The 13,291-nt window shown below is 41.2% G+C and overlaps 1 protein-coding gene across 3 annotated transcripts in view; it reads left to right on the top strand.

Annotated features, from left to right (window-relative positions):
• Positions 1-13,245, top strand: part of EIF2AK2 (eukaryotic translation initiation factor 2 alpha kinase 2) — a 39,298-nt gene extending 26,053 nt beyond the window's left edge. For all 3 annotated transcript variants that reach the window (XM_075924961.1, XM_075924960.1, XM_075924959.1), the window contains 6 exons: positions 1,483-1,602; positions 3,286-3,478; positions 3,956-4,081; positions 4,756-4,854; positions 7,750-7,812; positions 7,912-13,245. In XM_075924961.1, the coding sequence (XP_075781076.1) occupies positions 1,483-1,602; positions 3,286-3,478; positions 3,956-4,081; positions 4,756-4,854; positions 7,750-7,812; positions 7,912-8,031 (721 nt within the window). In that variant the 3' untranslated portion in view covers positions 8,032-13,245. The remainder of the gene's footprint in view (positions 1-1,482; positions 1,603-3,285; positions 3,479-3,955; positions 4,082-4,755; positions 4,855-7,749; positions 7,813-7,911) is intronic.
• Positions 13,246-13,291: the final 46 nt, after the last annotated feature.

Genomic DNA, 13,291 nt, shown 5'->3' with positions numbered 1-13,291 from the left:
CTGCCTTTATGAAATATATCAGCAACAGATTAACAGATTTATAGAACATTTAAGGGGATAGAGTCACTTTGAAAACCACGGGTGTGTCTGAAAGTGTTTGAACTCTCTGTACTGACCAGTAGCAACTAAGATGACTATACATGGGAGGGGGAGACAGGCCTCCATTCTTTTTTTTTTTTTTTTTTTGTACATTTGGCAAGAGTTTTTTACTAGTTTCTTTGTCATTGTGTCACTTGCTAAAACTTTGTCAAGGGAGCATAAAAAAAACCTCTAAAAAACTTTTCTGGGCATTCTAATTTCTGATAAAATGCCAAGTAATATTTATTTTAAATAATCAATTGTAAAACATTTTGTGTCTTTAACAAATCATGTTAAAGATATCTTCCTCCATGTTTGTTTACAATAGTTTCAGAATAATTCCTAGCCTAAATTGTTTTGGTGCCCTATTTTAATGAGTATAGGTTGGACCTCCCTGGTTTGGCACCCTTAGGACCTGACCGGTCCTGAATGAAGGAATTTGCTGGACCAGTAAAGGTCCCCTGCTATTGGCCCCCACCATCAGCTTCTTCCAGCTTCAGATGGCCCCGCTGTCCCAGCTGAGCTGCCTGCCAGCCGACTCTAGTCCTGGCCTCACTGCTGGGCTGCCCTGGCCAGATTAGCTCTGGCCCCCTTGCCAAGATGCCAGGTTGCCCCAATCCTTGCAGGGCTGCCATGGCCCTGGCCTTTCTGCCAGGCTGCTGCGGCCCCAGCCTTGGTCCACCATGGATGTTGCCAGACCAGAGTCCCAGTTTAGGGAGGTGCAACATCTATATTGTATTAAGTGCTGTTCCAGGTTATTTCTTATTTTCGTTCACATTGCACTCTCAAGAAGTAAATTTAACATATATATGTAAACCCTATGGATTCCTCAAACAAAGGGTCATATTTAGGCCCCATGTGAGGTTGACATTAATTCATTGTATAGCCTTATAATAATCAACGTAGATTCCAACCCTGCAAATAATTTTGCATATGCATAGTCTTCTGTGTGTAGAGGGACTACTTGTAAATGGAAAGTTATATGCTATAGAGTTTATAGGATCAAGGTTTTCAGATACTTAATTTCTCCATCAATTCTGTGCTTTTTTTATGACCAGGTAAGATATTAAGTACAAGAATCGGAGTTTAGTGGTGGTTCTCCTTTCCAACATTTTGAACAGGGTTCCAACATTTGAGTGCTCAGGATTATGCAACAGAAAATAAATAAAGCACAGGGCAGCCTGACAAAGAAAACACAGCTAGTAGATATAATATTCTGCTTTTCTTACAAAATTAAACAATTATATTGACGTCTAATAATAATTCAAAAGAGATATTTAATCCTGAAGATTATAAATATGCTGCTGTTTGATATCCCATCTTTAATTAATTTTAGTGTTCATTTTATAAAGAAGAGTCAGTTCTTCACTGATGAGTAATGCGAGTTTTTCTTTGTTTATTTAGTAAAGTACACCGTGAGGTAGAAGCACTAGCAAAGCTTGAGCATAAAAACATCGTACGGTATTACACCTCTTGGCGTGGGAATGACTATATTTATTCTGAGAACAGTTCAAGCCTTTCAAGGTAAATAAAAATGAATTTTGTAGTGTAATCAATGTCTCATTTTTTGCCACACAAATCTGCAATAAGGAAACAATCTGAATATTCCAGTTAAAGAGCCAACAGATCCCAACACCCGTATTTTTCCTACTAAAAGAAGAAAATAACCATGAAAAATAAGTAGCATCAGGAACTATGCTTAATTAAATATATCTGTATACATTTATATCTTCTTTTAGTTGATGAATTGTCACTTTTTTGGTGAGCAGTGTGTGTTGCAAATACGCACACTGAAATTTAGGCCTAATTTGGAATGATGTTTTATATTGAAGTCAAATCAGTAGAAGGATCTTCAGCAACTTGAGGAAGACGGTATTTGCACTGGAATTAAAATTCAGGCGTTATTTGTTCTCAACGCTCATAAGATCATGTCCTGTCCATTCTATTGTTCTGCCCAGCCTTCTGTCCAGAGATCCCACTGGCTGCTCAGTAGTAGAGATGACTCAGAACATGTTTTCATTACAGTCCTAAATCGACCTGTGTTAGGTCAAATTACAGCCTCTGCAGTTGTTGCAGCAGTGGCTGATTACAGACTACACTCCTGTCAGTTCTACATCACTTCCTGCTGGGGGCTGGTTTGACAGCTTCTCAGGCCTCTCAAATCACAGAGCAGGAATCCTCAAGGTACAGCCTGGCTGGGAGTGTTGTGGTGGGGGCTCCAGCATGGAGCTATGAAATTGACAAGTCAGCGAGAAGCACTGTGTTGCCTACACAATCAAGTGCTATGCCTATGGTGGAGTCGGAGCTATTATATCAGTGTAGTGAAAGTTCAGAAAAAAAGCAATAAACATTATTATGGGTATGGAACTGCTGGCTTATGAGGAGAGCTTAAAAAGACTGGGATTTTTTTATCTTAGAAAAGAGAAGACTAAGGGGGGATCTGATAGAGGTCTATAAAATCATGACTGGTATGGAGAAAGTAAGTGGTGAAAAATTATTTACTTGTTCCCATACCACAAGAACTAGGAGTCACCAAATGAAATTAATAGGTGGCAGGTTTAAAACTAACAAAAGGAAGTATTTCTTCACATGCCACACAGTCGACTGTGGAACTCCTTGCCAGAGGATGTTGAGAAGGCCGAGACTTTAACAGGGTTCAAAAAAGAGCTAAATAAATTAATGGAGAGTAGATCCATCAATTACTGTTAGCCAGGAGGGGCAGGATGGATCACTTGATGATTTCCTGTTCTGTTCATTCCCTCAGGGGCATCTGGCACTTGCCACTGTTGGAAGACAGGATACTGGGCTAGATGGACCTTTGGTCTGATGCAATATGGCCGTTCTTATGCCCTATGTAATAGGGCACTTATGTTGGCAGGACGAAGTTGTAATGTGGATGCTAGCATAATTAGGCAGACATAAGCTGCTTTACGTCAACCTAACTGTGTAGTTTAGAACAGGCTACAGTTGTAGGCAGCTGGCTTTTGGGAGTTAGGACTAATTCCAGAGCCATCACTGATGGTCTAAGGATGACTGGCAGCCACAAGCCTACTTGGAGTGGTTCTAAACAATTAGGAACTTTCGGCCATGATTGTGGGATCCTGTAGACAAATGAAAGGTTGGAAACTAAAAAATAATTGAGCCAACTGCTTAGGAACAATTATGTAGGGCTGCTTCTAAAACTATGATTTAATTTTATTCCTACAGGCCGAGGCCAGATTTGCTCTGTGATTGCCTTTTTATCCAAATGGAATTCTGTGAGAAAGGAACATTGGATGGCTGGATTGATAAGAAAAGAGGGACGGAAAATTACCAGGCTGAGTCTCTCATCAAATTTCGCCAAATAGTGACAGGAGTGGAATATATGCATTCTAAAGAGTTTATTCACAGAGACCTCAAGGTGAGCAGAACAGATGATTGTTGAGGATGAACAATGTTTGAAGGATTAGAAAACAGGGAACCATTATTTTATTTTCAGGGGGCTCCATGTGAGCATCAAGGTCTGTCTATGTATAAGAGTGGGTATAAAATCAGAAACCAGTTTCAATGTGATATGCTGCATACTAGGTATTTATTAAGTTTCAAGTCTGAGTTTAAATTCTGATTTAATAAATCACATATAACATATATTTTAATGTACTGAAGTTAATGCCTAATAGTTACACAGTACTACTTAGCTGTGCACAAATGAGAACAATTATTATTTTGAGCTGTGTGTTTAATATCTCATTGTTAAAGTAACAGTTTTTATTTTTGATTCATAACTTCGCTATTCATTTCCTTGAATGTTTAGCAACTCTTCGACTGAGGCACACTGAGACAGATTTTTCCTAGTGCTAAAATTGAAAATGACATGTTTTTAATTGTCCTTTTTTAGCCCCTCAACATATTCATATCTAGTGAAGATAAAATAAAAATAGGTGACTTTGGACTTGTAACTTCAATGACAGATGACCTGCGGACAACAGAAAAGGGAACAAGATCGTACATGAGCCCTGAACAGGTAACAGTTACTGCAGGTTTAATAGTAAGACAGTGAGGAAACACAAGTGTCTCCATAGTTACCCTTCATTTAAGTTTAGATTTACCCATCCCTTCCCTAATTTCTCCAGTAGTAACCCAATGCCTAAGTTTTCTAGGTGTGATCCTAAACCAGTTTGAGATTTTTTCAGGAAAAAATCTAAACAAATTGCCTAAGTCAGTTGTGAAATGAGGTGATCCTATTTCATTGATATTTTTTTACATTACAAATTTTTTGAAAACCAGACTATATATTTACGGACCTAAATGTGAATTTGGATAACTTTAGGCATCCATTATTGAAAATCTTGGCCTTAGACTCTCTGAATCTGATTTGCTATTCATAAGGGGAAGCAATTACTTATATATGGCATTATACTTAGACTTCTTATATACACAGTTACTTATATTTGGCACTATAAATGCTTCATTTCACATAACAGTAAATATTATTCCTATGTAAGATTTAAGGACTTGTATTAGGATCTGGTAGTCCCAGTTGTGCAGTCCTAAGGCAAAATTGTCGCTGACTTCATATGAATTGTAGCTTGTATAAATATTGCAGAACTGGACTATATGAAACCACTTCAATTATAATTTATTTTAGACCTAAAAAGGCATGTTTGGTATATACTATTTTTATTGTAATCACCACAGAAGGGGGACACATATGGACCTGAAGTGGATATATTTGCACTAGGATTAATTCTCTTTGAAATTCTTTGGATATTTCCCACTCGCGTTGAAAAAAATAAGGTAATTGATCTTTACTTTACCCCTGCTGTGTAGATGCACCCTGAATGTCTCCATTATTTTTCCTCACAAAAACCCTGTGAGGTAAAGAAATGTGTATTATTTTACAGATGTGCAACTGATATGCAATGAGATTTAAGATCCTGATCTTACAAATACTTAACCGCATCTGTAACTTTATGCTAGGGCTGGTTTGTAAAGGGTTTTTTAAAATGGGAAATTAAAAACATCTTTTAAAAATTTTCCATTAAAAAAGTGGGTTGCTTTTGTCAAACTGAATATTTTTCAATGTGCAAAACCCAAGGAAACAATTTGGGTGTTTTGCTTGGTTTTCCTTTCTCTCCTTTTAACCTCCAATTAGGGAAGAATAAGGGAAGGGAGAAAACAGAGAAGGTAAGAAAGAACCCCCTCAATCATCATTTGTTCAAAATGAAACAGTTTTTATTTAAAACAAATTGTTTTATTTTGTTAAAAAAATTAAAATGGCTATACTTCCTTTGCTTATTTTTAAATAAAAAGACATTTTGCATCAGAAATCCTGTTTTTACCAGACGCTCTTTATGCAGTGAGTAGTTTTGCTGAAGTGTATGGCAGCGGTTCCCAACCACCAGGCTGCAGCAAGCTGCTGGGCTGCAGTGGCTCTGGGGGACGAGGCTGGGGTATATTGCCCAGCGCCTCCCCTCCTACCATTCTGTGTGGTCCTCCCGCAGTGGCGGGAAGGACTCTTCCATGGCTGGATACCTCGTCTGTGCCCAGCGCTGGTTGGCTGAGAGGCGGGGAAAGACATGCCTCTCCCAACTGCCGTGGCAGGAGGGGAAGCGTTGGACTGTCGGTGTACCACAACCCTGGTCTCCAGAGCTGCTATGACATGGGCAGCAGCACAGGGCTAGGTGAGGGAGGTGGGGTAGGCACTGTGGGTTCCAGAGGTGCGGCTAGTGCTGGGGGACTCTGGAGGCTGAGCTAGTAGTTGGGGGTAGGGGAGGAGGTAGGGGCAGGGCTGTCACTGGGGGGCTCTGGGGACAAGGCTAATTTTGGTGGCTGGCACTGGGGAGCTCTGGGAGAACTGGGTGCAGTAGGACTCTGGAAACAGAAGGCTGGTACTGGGGGGGCGGAATCTGGTGGTGGGGGACTCTTAAGGGGCAGGGTGGCTGGCACTGAGGCATTTTGGATGGGCGCCTGGCAGAGGGGGACTCAAAGTGGGTGGCTGGCACTGGGAGGGTTGGGTGCAGTGGACTCTGGGATCAGTGGCTGGTGCTGGGATGTAGTAGAGAGGTGGGGGGGCTCTAGGAGTTTGGTTTGCCACTGGCGGCTCAGCTTCTGGTGGATTACTAATGTTTTATTTGCATATTTACATATTCATCGTTTGCATAATGAATATGTAAATATGCACACGAAACCGGTCTGCCAATAGTTTCTGAACGGGTTTGCCAATCTCCGGTATCAAAAAGGTTGGGAACCACTGGTGTATGGTATTACTCATGGGCATGAATTTACACGTGTTTCAGTCTTCAGGATTGGGGCCTGACAGCCTTGTCCAAAGTCACACAGTATGTGACAGAGACAGAAATTGAACCTGGACCTAGGTCCCAGTATAGCGCCTAACTTCAGAAGCATCCTTCTGTCCTGTATAAAATATGTTGCATTTACTTGCATAGGATTGAAGCATGGTTTTTGGCTGGATTTACTGACAGGTCAAATTACATTAAGAGGGGAAAAAGAGAAATGGTTAGTTGTTAGGTGCTCTGTTAAATCTCTGAGGTACCTTATCTTGCATCCTTCATTCTGGCAAAACTTTCTTTGACGTCGGTGAGACCACAGGAACAGGTTAAAACTGATGGCCAAAGTTTTTTCTTTTTGCCTTCAGCATTATATTTTAAAATTAGAGTGTAAACCTCTGATGCAACCTTTATCCTTTTTGCAGTAATGTTCCCCCCCCCCCCCTTGCCTTCCCAGTGCTGTCCACCTTCCTCTGTCATGTTTTGTCTTCAGTTACAAACTTTTTGGGGTAGGGAGCATAGCTAACAATTTCACACATCAAAATTATGCCTGAAACTAGCAGACTTACCTGGCATTCCCTGGGTCCTTCAGGGCAAGGTCATGGGGATGTGGGGGGATGTGCAGGAGGCTAGGGGTCAGAGGCATGTTCTCTCCCCCCCAGCAACTCCCCTGCCTATCCAGGACTGTTTTCCTTCCCCACCCCCAGTCATGCTCCCCAGGCTGCCTGGGACCTGTTCTCTACCCCCTTCCCCCGCCCACTCTCTGGCCAATGCAGGTGCCTCAGAGGGAATGAACAGAAAAGATAATCATCACGTGATCTATCCCTGGTCACCCATATTCACATTTTCTGTGAGATAGTGACATCATAAAACCAATGGACATGTCAATCGCAGATTGTAATCCGAGTCTGTGATTTAACGCCTCCCCTATCTTGCACTCTCTGACATACTGTAGCAGTAGTATAAGAAAAGTGTGTGTGGGTGGTAGGGTATGCTATTTGCATCTGCTTAACTTGCAAGTAGCAGCGATGCTAGCAGGGGCAGAGTTTAAGACCCTTCCTGTAGGATTTTCTATGGGCGATGGTGGACAGAAACTTTTTTTTTTTAAATCAGAGTTTGAGAAAAATCAGGCAGAGTCGGGTCTTCATAGGCCTTAAGACTCATAAGATGAAGAAGTCAACAAACTTTATGCTTTATAGAATGCTTTCAAAAAGACCTTACAGGCAAACAGAAAGCTTTTAGATACTTCCTATGACAAAGGCTGTCCAAATTTTGAAGACTTGCTCTCTATCTTTCACTACATTTTCTGCTTATTATTTTCATACTTTGTATGGTTCAATTGTGGGGCTTCAAAATGCAGTCAATGAAAATATACTAAAATATTACCTGGTGTCTATTTTAGAAGTGGGAACAAATAAGAAATTGCATATTTCCAGAGGAGTTCAACAAGAAATTTCCTACAGAGGTACAGTAAAACACATTATTTTACCTATTTCATTATAAATTTTCAGTATTTTATTTCCTCTAATATATACTATACTTTGGTTTTCATTTTTTTTAACAGAAATACATCATTGAGCAATTGCTCTCAATAAATGTAGAAAAAAGACCTTCAGCATCTGATGTACTGGAGCTTTTGGAGCTTGTGGATAAAAAGAACCCAAATAGCGCACGTACATATTAGGACTCTGTTTTAAAGGAAAAACCGAAGCTCTGTCCCAGTCCAGAATTTGACCCCATCCACTCTGTTAAAATGGCTGAAACATGACAAATGTATTTGCAATCTTGGGTCCAAGTCTATTGCCTTGCACAAAACAGATTTCCATGTGGGTCTCTGCAGGAACTGGAGGAATGAAAGTCTCTTCTTGTGATCCAGAGCATCAGTATAAATTTCTACTTACACTCCATCAGCTGGCGCCTTGTGCTCCTGCCCTTTCTCACCTGTGGGCAGGTGGTTTGCAGATGGATCAGCAGTCACGACCCCATTGTTATTTCCCTCCTCTGCTGTGGAGGCAACCACTATGTAGTATTGGCCCTTTATGGCTTGGAGAAGTTCTCTAGCATGATCGCTCCACAACCTGCCTTACTGTTCAACAGAACATTAGCAGATCTGGTGCAGAGGGATTCTTATTTCCATAAGCATGAAGGACATAGGAGTTGTCCTTTTATACTTATGTTTGCTGCTGCCTGCTGTTTTAAATCTTTTTCTCACTCCCAGAGTGTCCAATAACCATTTATTTGTATTTCACTTAGCAATATTGTGGGTTTTTTATAGTAGGAAATTTCAGCTGCATTCATGGGAGTGTTACAGCTAGAGTTGTAAGAGAGACTTAGGTGCAAAAGTAGCAGTTAGGCACCTCAGTACAACCTTTAAACACCACTTGCACTCACAAAATCACTGCTCAGCTAACATTTATTACTATATGTTGCTTAAGTCAAGTTTCTACTAGGTATGTTAAATATTCATTAATTGAATAGTTGATTAAAAATTCTTATTGGTTAGTTGACTATTCTATAGTCCCTGGGGGTGGGGCTGGAAGCCAATGCACTGTGGCCCCACTCCTGAGGAGTCCCCTGCTGTGCTACTGCCTTTGTATCAGAGGCAGCAGTGCAGGGTGGCCGCAGTCCCTGTCCAGAGGAGAGGCTGAGCTCCTGGACCTGGCACGAGCTGGAACTGAACCGGGCTGCCTGCCCTCCTGGCTTCTAATACACTTTTAATGCAGAGCTGCAGTGGAGCTAGGTCCTGGACCTCGTGTGAGCCAGACCTGAGCTGGCCTGCTGGCCAGCCTGCTAAAAAATGTACTGGTGATGGGGGTGGGGTAGGGAATATATTTATTCTATAGCATTCATCTATAAACTTTTGCTTATTGGTTAATCAATTAATCAACTACGCTATTACATCCCTAGTTTCTACTGGTGAAGCTCCCAGCTTTTCATGCCTGGACATGCTCACCTAGGATGTGGGAAACTTAGGGTCAAATCTTTAATCTGTCGGGTCCTCCCACCTCGCAGGAGAGTATCTAAATCACTGATTTCAATTTCTCATTGAAACCGCTCCACTTTATAGAAAATAATTAAATATTCAGCAGGCCAGAGAATGAGTGTGAGGGACTCTTGTGGGTAGGTCAGTCTTGTGGGAGTTGGGAAACCCAAGTGCAATTCCCTTTTTCACATTAAGGAGACTGGAGTACTGAACCACACCTCTCCCACATCCTGCATGAGGGCTCTAAGGGCTTTTCTAGACTACGCGGAACCATCGAAAGAAGATATGCAAATTCCGTGGGAATTTGCATATCTTCTTCCGATCACACTTTTGAAAGCTCTGTTTTCGAAAGTGAAAGTAGTTTAGATGTGGCTTTTTCAGCAACCCGCCCCCCCTTTGTTGAAAAGCCGTGTAAACCTCATTTTTTGAGGAAGAGCGGCTTTTTGACAAAGGGGAGGTTGCCAAAAAAGCCGTGTGTAAACTAGTTTCATTTTCGAAAGCGCAATCGGAAGAAGATATGCAAATTCCCATGGAATTTGCATATCCTCTTTTGACTGTTCCATGTAGTCTAGAAGAGCCTTAACTGCTGAGAGATAGGGTGCTTCTCCTTTGGGCTACGCCTACACTTCTTGTGCAAGAAAATATGCAAATGAGGCAAAGTGGTGACTATTGCCACGCTTCATTTGCATACTTAATGAGCCGTCTACATGGCTCCTTTTTGCGCAAAACCCCTCTCTTGCGCAAGAGCCGTTCTTCCTGAAAAAAAGCGACAGAACTTGCGTAAGAGCCGAGGAGGTTTTTGCACAAAAAGGAGCCATGTAAACCGCAAAAATGGCGGCTTATTAAGTATGCAAATGAGGCGTGGCAATAGTCACTGCTTCACCTTATTTGCATATTTTCTTGCACAAGAGAGGGCAGTGTAGACGTAGCCTTGGTTTTTTTCATGAAAAATTACTAACCAAGCTTAGGTGCCTAACTCCAGGAGAAAGGTGTGAATCCCAAGTGGAGGTAGATGTCTTCCTCTAATTCAGACTTAGGTGTTCAGCTCTCTTAGGCCAGTGGTTCTCAAAGAGGGCCGTGAGAAGCTTTCAGGAGGGCTGCCAAACAGGGCAAGCATCAGCTGGGGCCCAGAGCAGAAATCTGAAGCCCTACCACACAGGGTTGAAGCCTGGGGCCCTAAGCCCCATCACGCAGGCCTTAAGCCAGTGGAGCTTTTCAGGGAACTCTTTGTCATGGATCTACAAGCAACAGCTTTGCTTGCTGCCTCCTAATGCCAGCCCTGGCTTTTACTTGCAGAAGACCAGTTATTGTGGCACAGATGGGCTGTGGAGTTTCTATAGCATCTTTTGGAATTCTCAGAAAGAAAAAAGTTGAGAACTTCTGGCTTAGACCACTTGTCTTTCCATAGCATTTCCACCTAAGCTAGCTAGTATGCTCAGTGGCTGGCTTTTGTGAATCCCATTCTAACTGTCCCTATGCATTATATAGCAAACCTGGGTGCCAAACTCAGGGCTGTGAATTCCTCTAAGAGGCAGGGCTCCAAAAGGTCCCCTTTGTGAATATATAGCCTCTCATGTGGAGACCGTTTTGGTGTTTTACAGTGCAGGAAGATAGTTGGATTCTCTTCTAGACAAGGTCTGTGTTGTGTGCTCTTTACTGGCTGATCGTTATCTACATATAATTAGCAATAGCTAACCTCCTTGTTGCTGGTACATGTTAAAGTACCTTGTAAGTTGATTTTTATTAATTAGTATAATTAATGTATCTTTACATGTTAAAGCACCTTGAAATAAAAATCAACATACATTAGTATAATTACTTTCACTCCAGGTAAAGCCACCAAACAAGTTAATGTTTGCAAAATGGAAAATAATAAAATTTGTAAGAAAGCCTTAGAAATGTTACACATATTTGAAGATTGCAAGCTTTTTGGGCTGTGAACTTTGTCTTTATGTCTGAATGTTAAATTACTAGCAAATTGCTGGTGCTGTGTGTATATATAAGGTTAATACTATAGAGTGTTTCAAACAATGAAGACATCAAAAATAGTTAAGCTCTTAAAGAATTTGGCCTTTTGTGAATTAAAGCTCAATTTAATATTTACTTTAGACCAGGTGTCACAATGAGTTAACACAGCAGTTTCCAAACTTTTTAGATGAGCCTTGCTTTTGAGTTACAATTTTTGGTTGTCCCCCCTCCAAGCCCAGACAAAAAGAGGTGGGTTAGGGAATAAAGGTGGCACTTCCTTCTTAAGCCCTGCTGCTTGTCTTCTGATTATCTATCTTCCCCAATGTTCCTCTGCACCTTCACAGTTTGAAAATGGTGAACAGATAAGATCTGTATCTATCTTTTGACAGCTGGGATTTGTCTCCAAAATGTAAATCCACATTCTACCCCTGGCACCTGTGTTGATGGCTTGGGCTCCACAGTGTTCCTTCTATAGCAGTCCCATAGTAATTATGGTCTCCCGTCTCTGCCCACTCTTCCATTATATATGCCACATGGAGAGGGGGTGCTGGGAACCATTGAATCAAACTGTAAACCCTGTATATGATGGAAACCACTTCAAGCCAGCAACCCCCCCTCCACTCCTAATTGTGGTGAGTCAGGTGCCCCATAGCAAGTGGTTATGAAGGGAAGTGAAAATGGAAGGTGCTATCAGTAAGGGTGTGTCTACACAGCAAAGTTATTTAGGAATAACAGCCGTTATTCCAAAATAACTGTGCGAGCATCTACAGAGCAATTCTGTTATTTCAAAATATTCCGACTTCTGTAAACTTCATTCTGCGAAGAATAATGCCTATTCTGAAATAGCTATTTCCAAATAAGGCATGTGTAGATGCTCCACTTCTGCTATTTTGAAATAGCCCCTTCTCAGGGCCATTCTAAGTTATTCCTCCTGGGGCTCTAAATCGAGATAACACATCTACATTAGAGAAGCCTGCCTCGGACTAATTTTGAGGTTTCCCTGCAGTATAGACATGGTATTTCAAAATAAGCTATTTTGGAATAACTATTCTGGAATAGCTTATTCTGAAATAACTGTGCAGTGTAGACATAGGCTCAGGCACCTTCAGGGCAAGAAAATCTCCAGTATGTTGTGCAGAGAGGAACAGGGAGCACAGTAAATACCATCTCTTCTCTGCACTCCCAATCATTCTCTTTTTTCTCCTAGGATACTAACCCTGTCCTATAGGTGCCCAATTTCTGAGCCTTTCACTTGGCTCATCCCCTATAAGAGCAAAAGGCTCAGTTTGGTCTTTTAACATTTTGTTTCATAGTTCAAGCACTTCAAATTTTTGGGAGCATGTTTTAATATAGCCTTGTCTGTGCTTATCATGAGCAGCTGGAGGCAAGAATCAGTCTGTCATAGGCATTTTTAATGATTTCACAGCTGCAATAGATCAGTGCCAAAGGATAGTATAACCATTGTTTAAAATCTGTTGTAAGAAAACAAGGCTCCAATCTTGCAGTGAGCAGAGATCTGCCTGCTGGTATCTTGTGCTTATGTAGGGACCCACTGGTCATCGTACACAGCTCTTGTTGCAAAAATATGGCCCAAATTTACAGTATTGTGTTGTAGATAAAGTTATATTCTGCTTGTTATCAACAGTGGACAAATTCAGTATAAGAACAAAAATTGTTGCCAAGTGTTAGCATTGCTTGGCTTTTTATTACGGTGAATATTATACCTTAAAAAATCCCCCACTGCAGGGTAACAGATGTATTCCTAAGTCTGTGCTCCTTGTAGGAGAGAAATTCATTGCTGGCCTGCTGCTAATGTTCATTTTTATTTACATTTTCAATAAATTCTTGTGGTTTATTGTTCTGTAACATGAGACTAAGTCTAAACTTTGCTAATTTTTTGAAGGTGAAGCGAGGTGATTGCTTCTGTATTAAAACAGATGTTTGACACTTTCCTGTTTTGGACTAATTCCTCTTCCTTAGTGACTCAAGATGT

The sequence above is a fragment of the Pelodiscus sinensis genome, chromosome 3 (assembly GCF_049634645.1).
Source record: "Pelodiscus sinensis isolate JC-2024 chromosome 3, ASM4963464v1, whole genome shotgun sequence".
Taxonomy (NCBI): domain Eukaryota; kingdom Metazoa; phylum Chordata; order Testudines; family Trionychidae; genus Pelodiscus; species Pelodiscus sinensis.
The sequence above is the reverse complement of the archived record's forward strand: the minus strand, read 5'-3'. Positions and strand labels throughout refer to the sequence as shown.